Source organism: Microchirus variegatus, assembly GCF_963457635.1.
Source record: "Microchirus variegatus genome assembly, chromosome: 16".
NCBI classification, from domain to species: Eukaryota; Metazoa; Chordata; class Actinopteri; order Pleuronectiformes; family Soleidae; genus Microchirus; species Microchirus variegatus.
In genome coordinates, this window is record NC_139817.1 from 23,176,453 (window position 1) to 23,197,025 (window position 20,573).

Here is a 20,573-nt window from a genome sequence, read left to right on the forward strand (position 1 = left end):
GCAGATGTAAGTCGTTTTATTAAATAGTTAGAAATAGTAACGGTGGGTGAACTCATGGGAGGCATTTGTTGAGATATATGCCCCACAGCTCGCTTCACGTCAGCCAGACAGATCAGGAAGGGATAATGGTATTTAGATGTCCTGTAAGCATGCGGATCCTCTCAGTCAGCAACATTAATGGGGCCATGAGGCATCCTGCTCATGTCCTCCACGCTTAAGTAACAGGGATATTAGCAGTAATGCTGTCAGGTCTGAGTGCTCTCTCTGCTGTGGAGCCTGGGGGCATCAACATGGGCAGCACCAGCAAGGTGGCCAACTTTTTGAACCGAAGACAGAGTCTCTTCCCAAACTACAAAGTCGCAGACTCGGGTTTAAACCGGAGACCCTCTGATATCGCTTACCCGTTGGCCAAGGAAAGCTGCGTGAAGACATGGAACTCCATGCAGGAGCTGAGCAGAGACATATACGACATTTACGCCGAGTACGATTTTGACGCCGACGACGACGACGACATCGCTCCGTGCACCTTCTCCAAGCAGATCCCGCTCAACAAGAAGAACTACATGATCAACATCAATGTAGGAGGGAAGCTCTTTCAGATAACCTACAAGATGGCGGCCAAGTACCCCAAGACCAGAATAGGACGGCTGGCCACCTACACCGACCACAACATGAAGCTGGACCTGTGCGACGACTACATCGTGACCAACAATGAGTACTTCTTTGACCGGGACCCGGACACCTTCCACAGCATCTTCAACTTCTACAGGACCGGCGTGCTGTGGATCAAGGATGAGTTGTGTCCCCGCAACTTCCTGGAGGAAATCAACTACTGGGGCGTGAGGATCAAGAACACCCACCGCTGCTGCCGCATCTCCTTCGAGGAGAGGCAGGACGAGCTGAACGAGCAGCTCAAGATCCAGCGGGAGCTGGAGGCCGAGATGGAGATCGAGGAGAACGAGGAGCTCTTCCATGACATGTTCATGGGTCACAGGCGCCGAGCTATCTGGAACCTGATGGAGAAGCCATTTTCATCTGTGAAGGCCAAGTTGATGGCTGTGGCCTCAAGTCTGTTTGTCCTCATCTCCCTGGTGGCCATGACTCTCAACACAGTGCAGGAGATGCAGTACAAAACCCACTCGGGTCAGCTCAGCGGCAAAACATACTGGGAATACGTGGAGTCCATGTGCATCGCCTTCTTCACCATGGAGTACTTGCTCCGCCTGGTGTCCACCCCCGACGTCAAGTCCTTCTGCAGGAGCGTGCTGAACACAGTGGACCTGATCGCCATCCTGCCTCAGTACGTGCAGGCAGTCCTGGAGTTCTTTGACAACCAGGAAAACTACGTGAAGCACGAGGCCGACATGCAAGCGGTGGGACAGGTGGGGAAGTTGGGGCAGGTGTTGAGGATCATGAGGCTGATGCGGATCTTTCGCATTTTGAAGCTGGCGCGACACTCGACGGGGCTGCGCGCGTTCGGTTTCACGCTGCGTCAGTGCTACCAGCAGGTGGGCTGCCTCTTCCTCTTCATCGCCATGGGCATCTTCAGCTTCTCTGCCATGGTTTACACTGTGGAGCATGACATGCCACAGACTAACTTCACCAGCATTCCTCACGCGTGGTGGTGGGCAGCTGTAAGTACACCACCTATGTAAGATTTGATACTGTGAAAGACTGTGAGTGAACTAAAGGCTGATATTTGATATATTAAAAACAAAAGTCTTGACTGTATAACTATAATTGATATGTCCTTCAGTTACTTTCAAGCTGACAACTTCATGCACGTGACTTATTCAAACAGCTGATACCACTGTACAGAATTTCTCTCAGCACCTGGTCAGAATTCTCTGGTTTATGTCTCTAAAGCATTGGTTCTCAAAGTGCGGCCCGGGGGCCAATGGCGGCCCGCAGAAACATTTATGGCGGCCCCGCAATGAATTACAGTTGATAGCTTTAATACAGCAGCGACTAAGCTTGTTAAATGTTTATTGGACATTACTGGATACAGACCAATAAGTGTTAACAAAAATACTGGGTATTTACCTGGTTTCTATATGGTGAATTTTAGTGTATTATATAAGCAGGTAGCGAGTAAATATAACAGAAATGTGTTACTTGGTATTAACCTGTAATTAGAAGGTAAGAAAAATGGCCAAAATACTGGGTAATTACCCAGTAAATTATAAAGCGTTATTATATTAATGCTTAAATTACATTATATTAACGCTTATATTACTAAACGCTAAACTGTAGAACTGCAATCTGGTCATTAAAATGATTACAAATGGGATTACTTTCAGTTTTTTTCCTTTGGCGGCCCTCAGTCCAATGTTGGGTTCCTAAATTGTCCCTCAGGTATCAACACTTTGAGAACCCCTGATCTAAACCATGTTCCATTCATCAAATCCTCTTTCCCCACATCGATAAATCCAATAACAGATTGTTCCATGGCGCCAGGCCGAGTGGAGAATGCTACCTCTAATCCCGGGGAAGAAAATGTTAATCCTTGTAAACATTGGAATGGTTACAGGAAAGGAACTTAAAGCAGCACTCACAGCTACAGCAAACCCCTGCTGGAAAAGGACAATATTCTCAAGGGTTTTCCAAACTGTACAGTGCAGATATCAGCTCTGTTAAGAGTTTTTAATGATATCTTTTTAGCTTCTGACTCTGGTGGCTCTGTCATTCTTGAGCTTTTCAAACTAACTGCAGCTTTTGACTCAGTGGACCATGAGATTATGCTCTCTCGTCTAGAGCAGTGGTTTTGGCATTAGGGGTGCATCACTGGAGTGCTTCAGGTCCTATATTCTGACTCCTCTCCTGTGTGGTTCCTCAGGGCTCAGTTTTAGGCCCTCTTTTCAGCACCCACTATTTAAGCAGCGTGGCATTTCCTTCCACTGTTATGCAGATGATTGTCATCTATGCATGCTGCTAAAAAAAAAAAAAAACACTAATTCCTTCCAGCACTCTCTTAGGTGTTTTGGCTTGGATGGCTCTTAACCTTTTAAATTTTAATGTAAAAAGTCCACTGTGATTGTTTTAAAGTGCTTTACAAATAAAGTTGGATTGGATTGACTCCATATCACAACATCTAATGTAGCAATAAAATGATCAGGTCACAGTTATTCCTACATCCTAAATACAATCCCAAAACATGGTTGACAGGTCTTGAGAAGCTGGCAGCCAGTTTGACGATATATATATCTTTGCAAGTCTCTTTCCTGTTCTTTCACCCTGTTTTTGCCTCCACTTCACTGATTCTGTCCAACGAAAGGCAAAATGCCAAAAGAAAAGATACAAGAAGCTGCAGAAAGATGTTTCTCCTGGTGCAGCTGAAATAATAACATTCTGCATAGTCATAGTCATGGTGGAAGCTTGAGTCCTGGCAAATCATGTGATTATTTAAAGGTGCATTATGTAATAAATCATAAAATCCTCCCAATATGTCACAGAGACTCAGGAATAATGTTCATATAACAAACTGAACTCACCAACAACAACAGTACAGACAAAATATTTGCATAAAAAAAATATTTTGCAGACTGCAAATCATGTTTATGTTTTGCTGTCATGTGGCGCCACCTACCGCCGTCTACCAATCATTGCAGTCAGTAGAGTCTCAGCTGCCGAGCAACCACGGGTTGCCAGTTAGGTCAAAAAACTAAACCTAAAAGACCTCGATATTTTGAATTTGAATGTAGTAACTGTTTTTGGTCTTGTTTACTCATAAATACCAAGAATGTTCTTCGCACTAAAATGATGAATCTTATGTCTTTTCATAATTGACATACATTCTGTTTTAAATCTGTGAATGTTATTACAAAAATAACAGCTCCTGACTTGAGGCAGTGATGCAATTTGTCCTGGTTTTGTAAGAGCTGCATTATTTTTCATATTTACTTGTGGGTGAATCAAATACATCCCTATGATTTCTACTTTACCGTCTTCATAAAGGTGCGAAATGCTCCAGTTTAATGGGAAGAAAATAACTTTTATGAATATGAAATTATCTTGTTAACCGCTCTCCCCACTCCCCTGCAGGTCAGCATCTCCACGGTGGGCTACGGAGACGTCTACCCAGAAACCATACTGGGCCGTTGTTTCGCGTTCATCTGCATCGCGTTTGGAATTATTCTCAATGGTCTGCCCATCTCCATCCTCTTCAACAAGTTCTCAGACTATTACTCCAAACTCAAGTCCAATCAGTACACAGCCAACGTAAAGAATCGAGGGAAGGTGAGGTTCTCCAACAGGACGGTGAAAAAGCTCAGCATCTGCTTTGGAAGCCCAGATTGTCCGGCTCACTGATTGTTTTCAAATGTATGAAACATAATATTGTATGTGATGTGTGTGGCAGCTTCTGTGTTTGGGAAGAGCAAAGACACACGTCTTATCTCTGTCATCTATCGCCAATGCCTAATGAAGAGAACTTGTGCAAGTATAATACAATAATATGTTTACTTTTCTATGAATAAAATAATATTTTTGTTACTGAATAGTCAGATGAATGGAAAACATTAAAAATGAGAATTAAATCATCAAAACCTATGTAGTTGGTCTTCAACCACACACAGATCATTTCATAGATTTACGCATTTACGATGTCAGAAAGGAGAAATATAAACTCAGACAAGGTTTGATGCCACAGTCTAAATTAAATGGCTTTGACTATAAATAAAACTGACCTAAAATAAAGAAACCGAAAATATTGCCACAATTTGCACACATCTATACACCATTTAACTCCAAAAAGTGGGTGAAGCTGCACAAATATGGCATATTGTTTGAGCCAATTCTACAGTGTTTTTGAATAAATACACTCAACAAAAATATAAACGCACAAAGAAAAACCTGTAGTTATTGTTATGTGACAAAACAGAGTAACTATCCAAAAATAACAGTACAACTTTATCAATAAAGTGGCTTTAAAGGTGAAGTAAGTAGTTTATAGTGCCATCTAGAGGAGAGGCTGAAATTTACAACAAAGAACTGCTCCTCTGCTCACCCCCTCCCTTCCCTGAGCGCTACGGTGTCCTCAGCCGTTCAAATGTCGTCCTCATCGTCTTTCTCCGTGTCAGTAGATGAGGTTCGTGAGGCGAGGGAGAGTCCCTTTAATTTGCGAGCATTAGGATCAATTTCACAAACAAAAGTCCTGGAGTAACGTTCAGGAAGAACACAACGGGGGTCAATGATCCAAGTTCACAAACTTCAATAACGTGCGTGTCCAGCATTAGCCTCATTAGCCGCTACACCGGCGACGCATGGACATCACTAAGTTGTCAATCGTGGCCTGGAATTAACGTGGAATGATGCATATTCAGTTGTACCAATGGCACGCTCCCTCATGATTTGAGACATCTGTGGCATAATTAACAAAAGAGTCCACATTTTGGTGTGCCCTTTTATTGACCAGACCATAAGAAGTGTCTGTGTACTGGTCACGCACATTGACCACCACTCTGCCATGCTCCATGACTCTCAGGAGTTGAAAAACTCAGATCTGAGATTGTTGTCAAAAGGAGTGGCCGAGTGACACTGAACTACTGGGTTTGAGCAAAACAAATCATTCCGTAAACAAATCAAGCATCAAGAATCTGAGCAAATGGCATGAGCGTTTATATTTTTGTTGAGTATAATATAGTGTGGCTTCAGTGAAGATGTTTTTCACCAGAATCTGAGTGACTTTTTTTTTTTTTTTACTTTTCTGTTTTGTCCACCTGCAGCTGCATCAGTGTGCTTTCACAGGTACAGAGAAGCACAGCGGGCTGTTTTATAAGCAATTTTCCACTCTCAGTAGTTTTGCCTGCAAAGTATGAAGTGTTCATTACAACACCATGCAGTAAAAACGGCCTGTCAATAAACTCTGTACTGCTTATTAAACATTTCTCCTCATTGACTTCATAAAAAAAGTCAGTTGTACTTTTTCTTCTGAGCACGTCTCTACTGACCTCTTGTGGCTGAGTTTTGTGAGTGCAAAAATACATTTTGATGGAAAAACCATATTAAGTAAATGAGCTGTATGTATAGCTGTGTGTATATATATATATATATATATATATATATATATATATAAATAAATATATATGTGTGTGTATATATATGTGTATATATATATATATATATATATATATACATGTGTAATACATGTAAGCATAACTGTATATAACATACTATATATATACATATATACATACATACATATAAACATATATTTATATATATATATATATACACATATATACATATAGACATATATACATATATATATTTTCATAACTTTCCCTCAGGTGTATTTCCATTTCTCTTCAGAGCCTGGGATTCAGCTTTGATCACTGGCATCATCTCAGGCAAAAAGGAGAATATTAGTTGTTATTATTATTATTGATAGTAATATTATTAATATTTTACATCAAATATAGAAAACAATATGAATATCACCTAACAAATGTAAACTTTGTAGAGGACATAACCTGCAAGGACAGCACAGTCCAAAAGGTGGCAGTACCAAATTAATGAGCCCATTGGCTGCTTTGTCACAACAGGGAAGAAGAAGAAGAAGAAGCCACGCCTCTCCTTTTCCCGTCGTCCTCTGCGCTCATAAAGTCACCTCTGCTGCTGTTGGCAGTTCGTCTCTAGATTGTTAAACCATGGCTCCTCCGGTTGCAGTGTCACCTTTGATAAAGGTTTGTGTCTTTTTCGATGTAGTGTAAAACGTAACTGGTTGTATTTCACCGCAAAAATCGCCGCTGCAGTCGCATTTGTATTAGTTTCGCTGCTACCCAGAGCATGCTAACATGCTAATCAGGAGCTAGCTGCATGTTATTGATGTGACAGAGGTTCAGTAGCTACTGCAGTCAAATGAATCACTGCTGTTTTTGATCATATAATAACACATGGTATTTATTTATGTGCACTGCGACACACATTGACGTAAACTCTTTGTTATAAGCGATGAAGCTAAGCTAAGCTTATCAGAGAAACCGCGTCAGCTGCTGCTTGTAAATAACTAAAACATCAACAACATAAGTGTCACTGATCTTGGAGCGACATATATAATGCAGAATATGGCAATCAGATAGATAAATAACGCAGGAATTAGAGACAAATACAAATTAACTTAAAAATACAAGCTCTTAAATGCCCGGATGTCATTCATCTCAAAGCAAGAAATAATTTACTCGCAAATAAAGTAAATACATTGTTTATAGATATACAAGGGGGGCAACATAAAAAAGTACGTTTGTTTCAATGTCGGCGGTTAAATTACAGAGCAGAGTAAAAACGTAAATAAGCTTAAAAGAATATACAAAATACAAGGTTTAAATAAATACAAGGATGAAAAACAGCAGTTTTGATGGATATGGTTGAGTTTAAAGCCAGATGTATTTTTGTGTCGTACTGAGAACATTAACAACTGTGTATAAAATACTGTATGTAGATATTTAGTGATGGGATAATGTAAAGCCTATAAACTGAGTTGTGTCTAATAGGAATATAGTATGTACAAGTTCATACTTTTTGAAACGTTCCGACATGTAAATGTTGTGCATGTTTGAAATAAACTATCTACGACGTTTCGCTTTTGCATCATATGACATCTACCGTCGTGCTAAGAACTGTAAACTATTACTTCAGCTATTAGACGCGCGTTTGTCGACCTGAGTGATTCTTGCTGCTGCAGTCCCGTGACACTGTTGGATGTGTGTATTTATTCCAGCCTAACGTCTGAATATGCATCATTTTCACACTTCTTCTCTTACAGACAGCCAGGTATTCAGCCTTGATTGTCGGCATCCTCTACGGCAAAAGCAGATATGGTGCGTCATCATGTTTACGACAACAGTGCACTGATGTTAATCCACTGTATTGTTCCTTCTTTACAATCATTAAGGGCTGCAACAATGTATTGAATATTAACCGATTGTCAACTATTTTGATTATTGATCAATCGGTGTGAGCGTTTTCTTTTCTCTCTGATTTTTCCACCTTCTTAAATGTGAATATATTCCTGGTTTCTTTGTGCTGTATAATAACGGAATCATTAAACCATCATTTCGACTTTTGAGAAATGCTGATCAGCACTTTTCAAAATGTTCTGACATTTTACAAACCGGGCAAGTACTCGATTAATCTAGGAAAATCATTTTCAGATTAATCGGTTGTTAAACTTGTTTGTTACAGCGGCCCTACAATAATTCTTAAACTAACCTTGCTAATTACAAAGTAAAGGCAATTAAATTTTCTAAATTTACTCAGAACACCTGAAGCCTATCGCTGCTGAGGAGAAGAGGATTGAAGAGGAGGAGAAGAAAGCCCGTGAGGAGACGGAGCGTATTGCCAAGGCGCTAGCAGAGGGTATTCCTTCAAGATCATTCATAAATAAATATACGTTTCCAGTTTGCACATACAGTCGTTTTCATATAACTGCTTTGTAATGTGATATTTCATATACTAATTTCCTATGTTTAACTTTTCTCCCTTTATAGCAAATGAAGACACCATTCTGAAGTAGAGCGTGTGAGGAGGACGTTCCTCTACATGTGCAATTTCCAAAGTCTTTCCTCCTTTTTTTCCCCGGAGTAACAATGAAAAAGTCGAGTCGCCACCAGTCGGAGACTCCTGCGTTGTAAATTAGTTTGCTGTTAACATGAATAATACAACACTTAACTGAGTTCGCCAGATGAAGCGGTTTCATTTGAATCGCTAGTTAAAGCTCTTACACACACCCTGCAAATTCAGCCGCATAAGTTATTTTCAACTTTGTAATGGAGCAACGTCATTAATACAGATGTTACTGATCACTGTAGTGTTTGTCGTCATTTACTAACGTGTTGGCAGCCCATGGCCAAGAGGAAATTGGGCTTGTAACAGGACGGTCGCTAGTTCAATCCTGGGACAGGCTAAGGGCTGGGATGCCCCTGAGCAAGGCACCCAATCACCCCCATTGCTTCCCAGGTGCAGATAAGTGCTGCCCACTAACCTGGCCTATGTGTGTTCACTGGTGTGTAATAAGGATGGGTTAAACACGGAGAATAAATGCAAAAATGACCCATTTCAAGCCATTTTTCATTTGTCTGAACAAGATAAACAAATGACAGGTCAAATTTTGTGATTTTTTTTTTTAAAAAGACGCTAAATGTACAACCTCACTAGAATGTTAATTGTCAACTGATAATAAATGTTAATATGATGAAATATTTTGAAGTGGAAAAAAAATCCAGAATTAGACACAGCCATGACACGATGGTTATTTATGCTTTTTCAGGTTTAGACTTACACATTAATTACTGATTAATTTCTATGATTAATGTGAGAAATACTTATTTTAGGCCGATAATTTCACTGGTGAACTGTCTAGGGTGTACCCCGCCTATTGCCCTATGTCAGCTGGGACTGGCACCAGCGGGGTCCCCCCCCATGTTGAGGATAAAGCAGTAGAAGTTGAGTAAGTGAATTTAACATTTCCCAAGATAATGTTTAATGCTGTAAAAATTAAATCGGTAAATTTAAGTGCCAACTACAAATAGGTTTAGAACTATTTAATTTACATGTCATATGCTCTTTTTTGTGTAACTGTAAAGAAAAAACAGACAAGCATTTAAATTATATGAATGTTTGACTGTGACTCCAGCACAAATTCTGCTCAGGTTGAAGTTTACGACTGCTGAGCAGCTCAGGATACATTTACTGTAGGTTCTAAACTTACTTGATGTCCTCACGACAGGCTGTTGTTATTATTAGAGCAGCAACAATACCAGGGCTGACCAAAATATAAGTGGACTTACGGTCAAGCATTCACCTTAACTCACATTTACTGGAGTTCAAAACAAAAATATCACCACAGACTGGTGACGGGAAAGGGATTACTGTGATCTACTTACATCGGTTTATCCTTACATCACAAAAAAAACAACAGGAAAAACATTGCTGAGCTTATGATGACTAAATAACATTTTTGGTTCAAAAACATGTTCGCTCCTCATCAGCGTTCCAGTTAAGAAAATTAACAATTTTTTCCTACTAAAATTATTTTATTTTTTATACTGAGCCCAAAATTAATTTCCCTTCAGGGATGATAAAGTATAATGTATCAGAGGAAAATGGGGGAAAATCCCCATAAATTTAAAGTGACGGGTGCAACGAAAACCTAAAACGGTTCCACAAAATGTAACATTTTAGATGATGAGATTCAGATGGATACGTGGCATCAAAAAGGAAAATATACAAGTTCATACTTGGTGTTTTGTTGCAGTCTTCTGATGATGATGATGATGATGATGACCACGTGTTCTTAACTTCCTTGAACTCACACCAGCTGCATGTTTCCTGTATGTTAAACCCAGGGTTATAAGATGAAGCTGTGGCTGCATGATATCAGTGCTCTTTAACCGGGTGAGTGACACCAAACGGGAACATGTGACTTTCTGCTGACGTTACATGACAGGAAAACATGACTAAGTGCTTTTCTCCAAGATGTTTCATCACTGAATGTGTCTGTGACGTTTGTCTCAAAGGGAATAACATGATCTGTCCTTAACTTTCATCGAGGTTGAGCAAAAACACCCCCCCACCATGAATAAATAAATAAGAATGGAAAAATAATAAACACGGGTGGATGTTTCTCACACAATTACTACACCGTTGTAAAAACAGGACCTGAACTTAATAGTTGTTGGAAATGTGGGTGCCTAAGCGTCCTTAATATACACTTGATTCAATTATAAGGTTCCCATGTGATCTTACAGCCCAAAATATACCCCATTCACTCTGTACATCACTGAAAACAAGTACATAAACCACACACACACTGCTAAATGTGAGGTTTCAACGGCTTAAAAACAGGGTTTTGGTTAACTGGATTAGTGGTAGATTAAACGTCTGCATTTAGGTTCATGAAGTAAAAAAAACAACAGTCTGTGCATCAAGTATATAAGAGGGACTCACCTCAGCTCAGACACCGAAACATCTCTGCACTGAAGACCTTCCTGCAGCTTTGCTCCACACCTCAGGTAAGGAGATGCAGCTCTGTGTGACCCAGCTAGAGATGTCACAGCAATGATCTGGTTTTCCTTGAACAAATATAAATAGAAGATCACACTATTAAGCAAATTGACATTTTGGTTTTTTCGTCTAGAATGGATTTCCAAATCCTTACCCTGGTGACGTTGCTCCTGGCCTGTGTCGAGCAGAGCGCGGCCTCGTGCGTGGTGGACAGCTTCACAGTCAAAGGGGACTTCGACCCACAGAGAGTGAGGGATTTTCTTTCACAAACACTTAGGGAGTCCTCGATTAAGAGCGGAAGCCAGCTAATGTGTGTGTGTGTTTTCATCTTTTTAATGTCAACAGTACGCAGGAAAGTGGTACGCTCTGCAGAAGAAAGACCCCGAGGGTTTGTTCCTGCAGGACAACATCTCTGCTGAATACACTGTTGGAGAGGATACTTTAACCCTGTATTGAACAAATACGTGCTTATATTTTTCCCTTATTGTCTTTCATGTTCCTGTCATTTCACCTCTGTTAACTGTGTCTAAAACATTACAATTTTGAAGAGACGTTTCAAGGAAATTGCGAAAACTTACAATGCTACTCTCTACCTTTGTTTTTTTAAAATTTGTTTTATATGGCCGACCACACATTTAAAAATCCAAATTAAAAGATTACAATCGACAAAACTGAGGTCATAATGTTTCCATTATGATGGGATGTGATGGGGAAATCTTCACAAGCCAAAACACAAGGCAGAGCATCGGAAATGAATGTGTTTTTGTGCTGGTAACGTTTGCTGATGATTATCTAATACAATTCTTCTCTTTTATAGAATTATATTATCCAATTACATTCCTAAACTCAAATACTAATTAAAATATACGATGCCTATCTTATGTCAAACAGGGCGTCAGCGTAAACGATGAATGTTTGCTCATAATGGGACCGCGCAGACGACGAGACTAACTTAATCACATGACGTTCTGAATAACAAACGGTACAGTGTGCACATTCATCTCTATAAAATGTATTTACATTGTACAAAACAATTCAGAAAAACAATATTAATGTGAATAGAATCAGACGAGACTCTGGTCTAGTGCTGCCCTGAATACTTCTCTGGCAGGGAATACGCTCCAGGCTTCCTCCAGTAATCCACAGCTCGAACTCTGTACACGCCATCGACGTCTTCATCCACTACACAACACCAAAACAGTACAAAGTGTTATTATATGCGGCTGGACAGAGGTGTCCACACACTAAGTCAATCCTTGAAGGAATTCCCACACTTCCTCTCACCTGGCGAGTGGACGTACGACGTAAAAATTACGTCTCGTCTATTTATCCTGCTGAATGTTTCACAGTCTGTGGAAAATTCCACTTCAAATGTCTTGATGCATCTGCAAACACAAAGACAGGACATTTCACGAGACGAGGGATTAAGGTCATGAACTATGGGTTATGACCGAAAGAACAAGATCCCGGATACAAGCGGCTGAAACGAGTTTTCTCCGCAGGGTGGCGGAGCGCTCCCTTAGAGATAGGGTGAGGAGCTCTGTCAACCGGGAGGAGCTCGGAGTAGAGCCGCTGCTCCTCCACATCGAGAGGAGCCAGCTGAGGTGGCTCGGGCATCTGTATCGGACGCCTCCCTCGGGAGGTGTTCCGGACCTGTCCCACCGGGAGGAGACCCAGAGGAAGACCCAGGACACGTTGGAGTGACTACGTCGCCCGGCTGGACTGGGAACGCCTTGGGGTCCCCCCCCGGAAGTGCTGGAGGAAGTGTCCTGCGAGAGGGAGGTCTGGGCGTCCCTTCTCAGACTACTGGTTTATAATCCACGATTATAACATCTGCAGAAGATACAGTTTCCTGCTTTGACAACAACATAAACATGAAAAGAATCATTTGTGTGCACTTACTTGGAATCAACACAGTGGTCAGACCAAATAATCAGGACCTGGCCTTTAGTGATCCCGATGAAACGTAATCCATTAACCTGAAAGCAAGAGAGAAAGATAGATATAAATCATGTCAAAAAAACATCTCAAATTCTCACTTTACAAAGAACAATAGCTGGTATATATATAAACATCATTTTTCATGTTGTGGTCCTGACCTGGTCTGGCACAGCTTTGGGCTGGGCACAAACATGGATGAGGAGAACAGAGGGAACAGGCAGTTTGGCTGTGATAGACAGAGCGTCTCCTGCAGGAACATCCCAGGGTCCATCGACACGTGGCTCCTGACAGTAATGATGACATCAGTGCGTTAGTGGGTGACAGCAGACATGACTCCTACGTTTAGAGAAGAAAGGCTACCGACAAGGTCAAACAAATAATCCTCTGCAGCTGCTCTATGAATACAATAATACAATAAGTCATATATTTACAAAATACAAAAAGATTATATGGCTTAAAGGTGCCATATGTAACAATGTGGCCAAAAACGGTTACTACATACAAATTCAAAATACCGAGGTCTTTTAGGTTTCGTTTACTGACGTAACTGGCAACCCGTGGTTGCTCGGCAGCTGAGACTCTACTGACTGCAACGATTGGTAGACGGCGGTAGGTGGCGCCACATGATGCCAAAACATGATTTCAAAACATAAACATGATTTGCAGTCTGCAGAATATTTTTTTAAATGTAAATATTTTGTCTGTACTGTTGTTGTTGGTGAGTTCAGTTTGTTATATGAACATTATTCCTGAGTCTCTGTGACATATTAGGAGGATTTTACGAACAGTTGCAAAGATTTACTACATAATGCACCTTTAATTATACAAGGCATGTATAACTCTCAATGTTATACATGTTAATAAATGGTACCAGATCCCAGCGATCTGAGTGTTTCAGAACTGTTGATCTAAAGCATATGTCAAACTCTTGGCTGCAGATGTGGCCCGCGAGTGATTAATTGGTCTTAAAAATCTGTGTTAAAATAGGTCTATGCTGCTTTAAAGGTGAAGTAAGTAGTTTAAAGGACAAATATCCAGTGATCAGCAGACCAGAGGAGGTCAGAGGAGAATGGACAGACTGGTTCAAGATGACAGAAAGCAACAGTTCCTGAAATAACCACTTGCTATAACCGATTTATGCAGAAAACCATCAGCTACAGCAGCAGAGGATCACACCGGGTGTGGCTCCTGCCACTTTGTACCTGCTGTTAATACACTAAAGTGTTTCCTCCTCCTCCTCCTCCTAGCTTTTAACCAGGAGAAGACGTCATCAGGTGGTGGTACCCAACAACCCCATCTTCTCCTGGTCCCCAGCTTAAATCCTCCCTCCCGCCAACAAGAGGCTCTCTTGGCTGCTGCCTCCCCCTCCCTGTTTATCCCAGAGCTGTGAGCATGTTCCACACAGACTGTGCCCGGGAAGCCTGAACCTTCACTAGGAACAGCCGGGCCGGTCATCCTTTGTCTCTACATTGTTGGACCAGGTCCTGATACTTGGTGGCTCTCCTCTCTGAGTATGTATGAGTGTATATTGACTCAGTCAGGTTTACCTGTGCTCTCCGGAGCCGTCTGAAGTGTTGGGCTGTGGGGTAGTCAGGGCTGCCCATGCTCTTCCACAGCTGGTATGGGCTGCTTACATTGTTGTCCATGTAATATGTGACATACATGAGACCTGGATACAGGACACAGGCAGGAGAGTAATGAACGTCTCATGGGCAGAAAGAACTGTTGGATGTTCTGCTGTTCTGAACTCACCCTTTCGTGTGGCCAGTCCCTTCAGTGAGATGGTGACGTCATCGGCCTTGGCGGAGCTGCTGTTGTCGTCGCTGTTGTAGACCAGCACGGTCGCCTGCCAGCTGTCCGAGCCGCCGGGCACCGCGGGCGCGTGGCTGCTGGCGAGAACTCCCACTGTGCCGTCGTTGGTTCCTGCCGTGTTCAGCACCTGAGCCAGGACCTGAGTCTCTCCTGCATGATAAACCAGGATAAACCAGGATAAAGGATTTTAACGTAGGCACGGACGAATCAAAGAACATCATTGTGCTTTAGCTTTGATACGGATTTAGTTACTCCTTACATTTTTTTTTTTAAGCAGAAAATGAATATGCAAAGACAAATTTACCTTTGAATCTTTAGTGTTAAATCCATTCATTTAAAGGGACACTGTGTAGTATTTATGGGTTTATATGAACCCCAAATCCACTTTTTTATACATATTATGTGCTCCTGCATTGTCTAGTCGCTGTATAATAGTTTTTGTTTCATTTTCGTAGTGTTTCAAAAAGTCATGTAAAATAACATGGTCGCGGGCCGCGGTTGCATAGCCACTGTTAGCAGCGAGACGCCATGTTTCTACCGGAGCCTGTAAGGACAAACGCGAGAGAACAAATCAAGCGTCTCTTTACTTGTAGCTGAAGTCCCGCCTCCACTCTCTCCGCTTCGTCTGCTACGGCCGCGGTAGCTCGCCCTCTCCCTCGCCTCACAAACCTCATCTGCTGACACGGAGAAAGACGACGAGGACGACATTTGACCGGCTGAGGACACCGTAGCGCTCAGGGAAGGGACGGGGTGAGCAGAGGAGCAGGTTCTTTGTTGTACATTTCAGCCTCTCCTCTAGATGGCACTATAAACTACTTACTTCACCTTTAAACTTTATACTGCATAGTTAAAATTATTCCTAAACGTTTTTTTTGCGACTATTCATTGCACTGCATATGATAAGATATAAACGTTCCTCTTGGATTGTTTCGTATTGATAATTGTTTTAAATAATCTCTCATTGGCAATTGTCCATATTTTTATTTTTGCTTTGTACATACTTTGTATTGTTTTGGAATATTCTGAATCTTTAAATTTCAGTATATTTAGATGAATAAATAGTGATGTCATGATTTCTATTTTAGCTTTTCACTTGTAAAGCCTTGAATGGTCTGGTCCCCGTCTTACCTCAGTGATCTTTTACATCCTTATTCTCCGTCACGATCACTGGCGTCTGCAGAAAGGTCTCTTCTTGTGTTACCGAGATCAAGATTAAAACACCGGGGAAAATTAAACTTGCTCCCACACTGCATGTTTTTAAATCTCAACTAAAAACCCACTTCTTCTCCTCGGTGTTAAGTGGGTTTAGTTTTAGTGTTTTTACATATATATATATATATATATATATATATATATATATATATATATACACACTTTCCCTTTTATATTGCTTTTAGTTTACATTGTTCCATATCCTGTCTGTTTTATGTATTTATGTGATGTATGCGCTTTGTGTGCTAATAGATTTTGACATTGTGGCTATTACTTATAATTGTGGCTTCTATTTATTGCTCCATCACAACTCAACTCTACTGAGGACACCTTACCTAGCAGAGCCAGCAGGCCCATGACGGTGAGGACGGGCTTCCTGATGAGCTGCACGTGAGGAGGCTGCGTGTTGTTGACCTGGAAGCGAGCGGTCAGTGTGCGCTGCGTGAAGGGGTGCGGGTGGTAGCTGAGGAAAGCATTGTCGTTGCTCAGCAGGGTGTAGTTGATGGTGCTGTTGGGGTCGGAGAGCAGCAGATCCTGGTGCTGGTTTATCACCTGTTTAAAGGGAACGGGACCAAGGAGCGGTTACGGGGAATGCACTGTCCTAAAGATTTTTGTCATGTCAGTTTTACATATATGATCTACATACATAATACACTTTGCATGCTTTCTTATCCTTTATAACCAGACAAAATGTAAATTATTGACCTCCATCAGGAGGTATATGTTTTTCGCCACAGTTTGTTTATCTGTCCGTTAGCAACATAACTCGAAAAAGTCCTGGAAGGATTTGGATGAAATGACCAGGAACAAGTGATTAAATGGGCGTGATCTGTGCATGCTGTGCGCCGGCGGGGTGTATTTTGTAGGCACTGAGCTGCCTTGGTGGAGGTCTGCGCTCTCCGAGTGCTTCTAGTTTTATTTGAAATTTAGCATTTTAATGTTTTAATTAATTCCAAATTTCCGAATGGCGCTGTGGAAAAGGCCCGCACAAGCCCACATCTGACAGGGAAGAGAGCCGATACTGCAGGGTAGCACCTGGGGTGGTGAAACAGTATAGTGCAACCCGATTATTAATGGGTATTTCGCACACTGGGGGAATGTATCCTTTTCTATTCCACTAAAAGAGCCAGATGCCAAATGACATTTGAACAACGCTATAAGAAACACATATTTTAAAAGTTACACACACAGTTTTAATTCTGAAAGTTCATCTTCATCATCTAGTGTTTAATATGATTTTATTATTATTTTGCACTTGCACTACTCCTTTACTTCACCTTCACTACCATGGCAGCATAGGTCACATCAGCTCTCCACTCCTGAGGTCTGGACCAGCCAACCAGAGGATCGGCCTCATCGTTGTAAACAGGGAGGCTGCGGAATCGTGGGAAATGCTCCTGGATCTCCCCCATCGTCTCGATCTCCTGCTGCAGGATGGGCAGGGAATATCCTCCTCCCTGGAGGACAGAGACAGTCAGTCAACTTCCAAAGAACTACATGTGTTTTATAAATAATAATTGTTGGGACGTTGTCGTCGCGCCACAGAAGCTGCTGGCAAACATCTACTGCTGTGCCCTCGTGGCCATAAGACTCCTCAGTGACCCTCCCATCGCAGCCTCCACTACACGTTCCTCTTGTGACATAATAAACTGTTAAACTCTGGATAGCCTGACCGTTACACCAGGGACTGTAATGACTTATTCAAATACATATACAATACTTTAATATAGAGTCTGCTAATTTGTTGTGACAGGCTAATAACACTACTTTCCCTGTGCTTGTTCTTGAAGTTTGAATATGCCCCATATTCATTAATATGCCCGAGTCCAGATTAAAACCACCCACCTTCTTGTGCAGGGCGATAAAGTCAATCCTGACCCCAGTCTCTCCGGTGAAGTAGTTGGTGCCGTTGTAGCAGTGCTGCAACATGGCCCAGCAGTACGGCGAGTGTGGGGGGGAGTGACAGGAGTCTCCTGGACCCCCAAACCTGAGGAGAGTGCTGGCAGTGCGCAGACCCTCAGAACACGCGTCATAGTAGTTTAGAAATCCTACAAAAAAGACGCAGCAGTGTCCAGTTTGCTCCAACAACACATATTCTATATAATGTAGGCAGGCAACACTGCTGTGAAACATAGGCTTTCACTAAAAACATGTGTGTCATACTGCAGACAGAAAATAGTGATTAGCTTAATTTTCACTTTATGCATAAATGCATATGTATAAAAAGGTTTATGTTGGATGTAATGGATTTTTTTCTTTTACCTTGAATGGACACGGTGACATTATCAAAATCGTGGTTGTTGGGCTCATTCCATGTTTCAAAGTTCCATTCAGAAACACTTCCCAGGCCATATTTATCTGTGATCAGCATAAAAATCAATGTTAAAATAATAAAATCAAGGTATTTAAATGATAAAATCTGTAAAACAACGGCACTCTTCTCCACACACTCACCGATGTACCTCTTGGCAATGAGATAAACCAGATTCCTCCACTCAAAAACTTGTGATTTTTCCTCAAAGTCAGTGAAGTAGTTTGAGACACTGCCCATCAGTTCAAAACCTGAAAAAAAGCAGTGAATCAAACATTAAAGATAATAAATCAGCTCCGACCTGAAACCAGAGGAAAACATTACGACGAGTACGATTTATGACTTTAAATACGCATCATAAAGTATTAATATAGGATATTTTCACAGCTCGTACCTGGTTGGAGTCCGTTAATCCACAAGAGTTCTATCAGCTGGTCCAGTTTAGTGAAGTTGTACTGAGGTTGTCCTTCAATATCTCTACAACAAAATCAGAAAGCTGGGATTTAAAAAAAACAAAAACAAAAAAAACACAGCAGGTACTTTGACACAGCGAGCTGCAGCTATGGATTCAAAAATGCAGCACATTAGCAAAACTAAAAAGCCTCACTGCCCCTCTCAAAAACATCTAAACCAGAGAAGAAGAAAAACAAGGGTCTGTAGTGGAGATGCATTACAATACAGAGAAGACTGAATTTGTTCATTACAGTGGCGTCTTTTTGTTGGTTCACTTACTGTGCAGTGACCAGCTCCAACATCCAGTGGATCCTGACCTGCTGGATTCCTCCATGAGGGACTGAGCCCACGTAGGCTAGGTTCATCTGCTGATCGACGCTCAGGTCAAACAGGTGAGCCTGGGTGTGAGGGAGAGGAGGACTGCACACAGACAACAACCTTGTGTTACATTTTCAGCTCATAGATTTGATCCAGGTTTCCCATGAGCCAGCTATAACTGTAAGCTTTATCAAAAAGGAAGGTTTTAAGTCTAACTTTAAATACAGAACTGTCATTGGGAGCAATTGCAGCGGTTTATCAGTTGGAGCAGGGATCCACTTTGCAGAGAATTCCTCAAAGAACAACCAGTACGTTTACAGCTACACAAAGACAGTTACAGATTATTTTACAGATTGGTTCTAAACTGGAAATTTTGTTATCTCTTGAGGATTATGCCAGTCTGCCATTAAAAACTGACACTTTAATAATAACAATAATAATAATAAAAAAATACGGACTTTCTTAATGATGCCGACTTAATCTCAAATTATTATTATTATTATTTTTATTTATTTTTTTTTTAAATCACAGTGGTCTTCACGTTGAATAATCGTGCGTAGGTTAGCGGGAGGTTTAATATTTTCTCAAAAAAATCAAAAAAAATCAAAAATCAAAAAAAATATATTTTTGTTGATTTTTGGTGAATTTATTTAAATATTTAATTTCATACTGTTTCATACGGTGGCCCAGAGGTGTCAGGCCAAATACAAACGCCACACAACAAATACAAAAGCCACACAAATACAATTTATCAGGCTTTTGTATTTGGCCTGACACCTCTGGGCCACCGTAGTTTCACAATAATGGCAGATATCAACAAAACGTCACCTGTAGTAAGTAGCTGCCTACCATTGGCAACTACTACAGCAATAAGAATGGGAAAATATCTATTTGTTGATTGAGAAAAAGTCTTTCGAAAACGAATATCCAGCTAATATCAAACATTCTGCTAACTTATGCACACTGATTTCTACTGACTGACTGAATATTGGACCCACCAGAATCCAGTGCTTCTCCAGAAGTGTCGCAAACCTCCCACTGGTCTCCCCACATCGGCTGTGATCACATACGACTCACCGGACGTTCCTGCGACGTGTAGCATTACAGCTAACAAAGTTCGCCACAGCATGTCTGCTGTACTGCTGCCACCTAACAACAACAACAACAACAACTACAACAACTCTCTCTCTCTGCGTCTGTGGCGTTTCATTCACTGGCCATAAAGACACATGTTTGTTTGTTTGTCTCAACGTCGCCACAACATGCGTGACACAGACGAGTCACAACACTTCAAATACATTTCATTCGAAATGCTCGAAAACAAAACTTTTACTCATCTCCACTCCCGGTAACCATCATGCCAGTGACGAGTCAGCTGATAGTGATGACGTATTTTACACGCGACACTGCCGTAGTCTGTATAAGGTGTACTTGTATACTTGGTTAGTACTCGAGGGTCGTTTCTCAATACCCAAGTAGTATTTGAGTAGTAGTAGTAGTAGTAGTTAGCGGAGTACGCAAGTAC

General features: G+C 41.3%; 2 protein-coding genes across 3 annotated transcripts; one reads left to right on the forward strand and one right to left on the reverse strand.

The window, feature by feature from the left end:
- Window positions 1-290: 290 nt before the first annotated feature.
- LOC310937777 (potassium voltage-gated channel subfamily V member 2-like) lies at window positions 291-4,308 on the forward strand (the record flags this gene model as incomplete). Its single annotated transcript, XM_083902133.1, has 2 exons — window positions 291-1,634; window positions 4,042-4,308. 2 exons carry the CDS (start codon window positions 291-293, stop codon window positions 4,306-4,308), a joined length of 1,611 nt encoding a protein of 536 aa, XP_083758259.1.
- A 7,754-nt stretch (window positions 4,309-12,062) lies between these two features.
- idua (alpha-L-iduronidase) lies at window positions 12,063-20,536 on the reverse strand. Of its 2 annotated transcripts, XM_083903276.1 has the most exons (14): window positions 20,047-20,536; window positions 19,010-19,150; window positions 18,672-18,754; window positions 18,421-18,528; window positions 18,229-18,324; window positions 17,812-18,014; window positions 17,244-17,423; window positions 16,302-16,518; window positions 14,695-14,904; window positions 14,490-14,611; window positions 13,101-13,226; window positions 12,904-12,980; window positions 12,286-12,386; window positions 12,063-12,183 (listed from the first exon to the last, which is right to left on the reverse strand). In XM_083903276.1, the coding sequence occupies exons 1-14, from the start codon at window positions 20,175-20,177 to the stop codon at window positions 12,083-12,085; spliced, it is 1,896 nt and encodes a 631-aa protein (XP_083759402.1). In that variant the 5' UTR covers window positions 20,178-20,536; the 3' UTR covers window positions 12,063-12,082. The 2 variants fall into 2 exon arrangements, with proteins under 2 accessions (XP_083759402.1, XP_083759403.1); XM_083903277.1 differs by lacking the exons at window positions 12,063-12,183; window positions 12,286-12,386 and adding an exon at window positions 12,408-12,834.
- Between the last annotated feature and the right edge of the window lie 37 nt (window positions 20,537-20,573).

Excerpts from the sequence above, each read along its gene's own strand:
- idua (XM_083903276.1), bottom strand. The coding sequence starts at position 20,177 with ATGCTGTGGCGAACTTTGTTAGCTGTAATGCTACACGTCGCAGGAACG. Across the intron at positions 17,424-17,811 it reads TTATCGCCCTGCACAAGAAG|GGAGGAGGATATTCCCTGCC; the intron begins GTGGGTGGTTTT and ends TCTGTCCTCCAG. Across the intron at positions 12,981-13,100 it reads CCAAAGCTGTGCCAGACCAG|GTTAATGGATTACGTTTCAT; the intron begins GTCAGGACCACA and ends TCTTGCTTTCAG.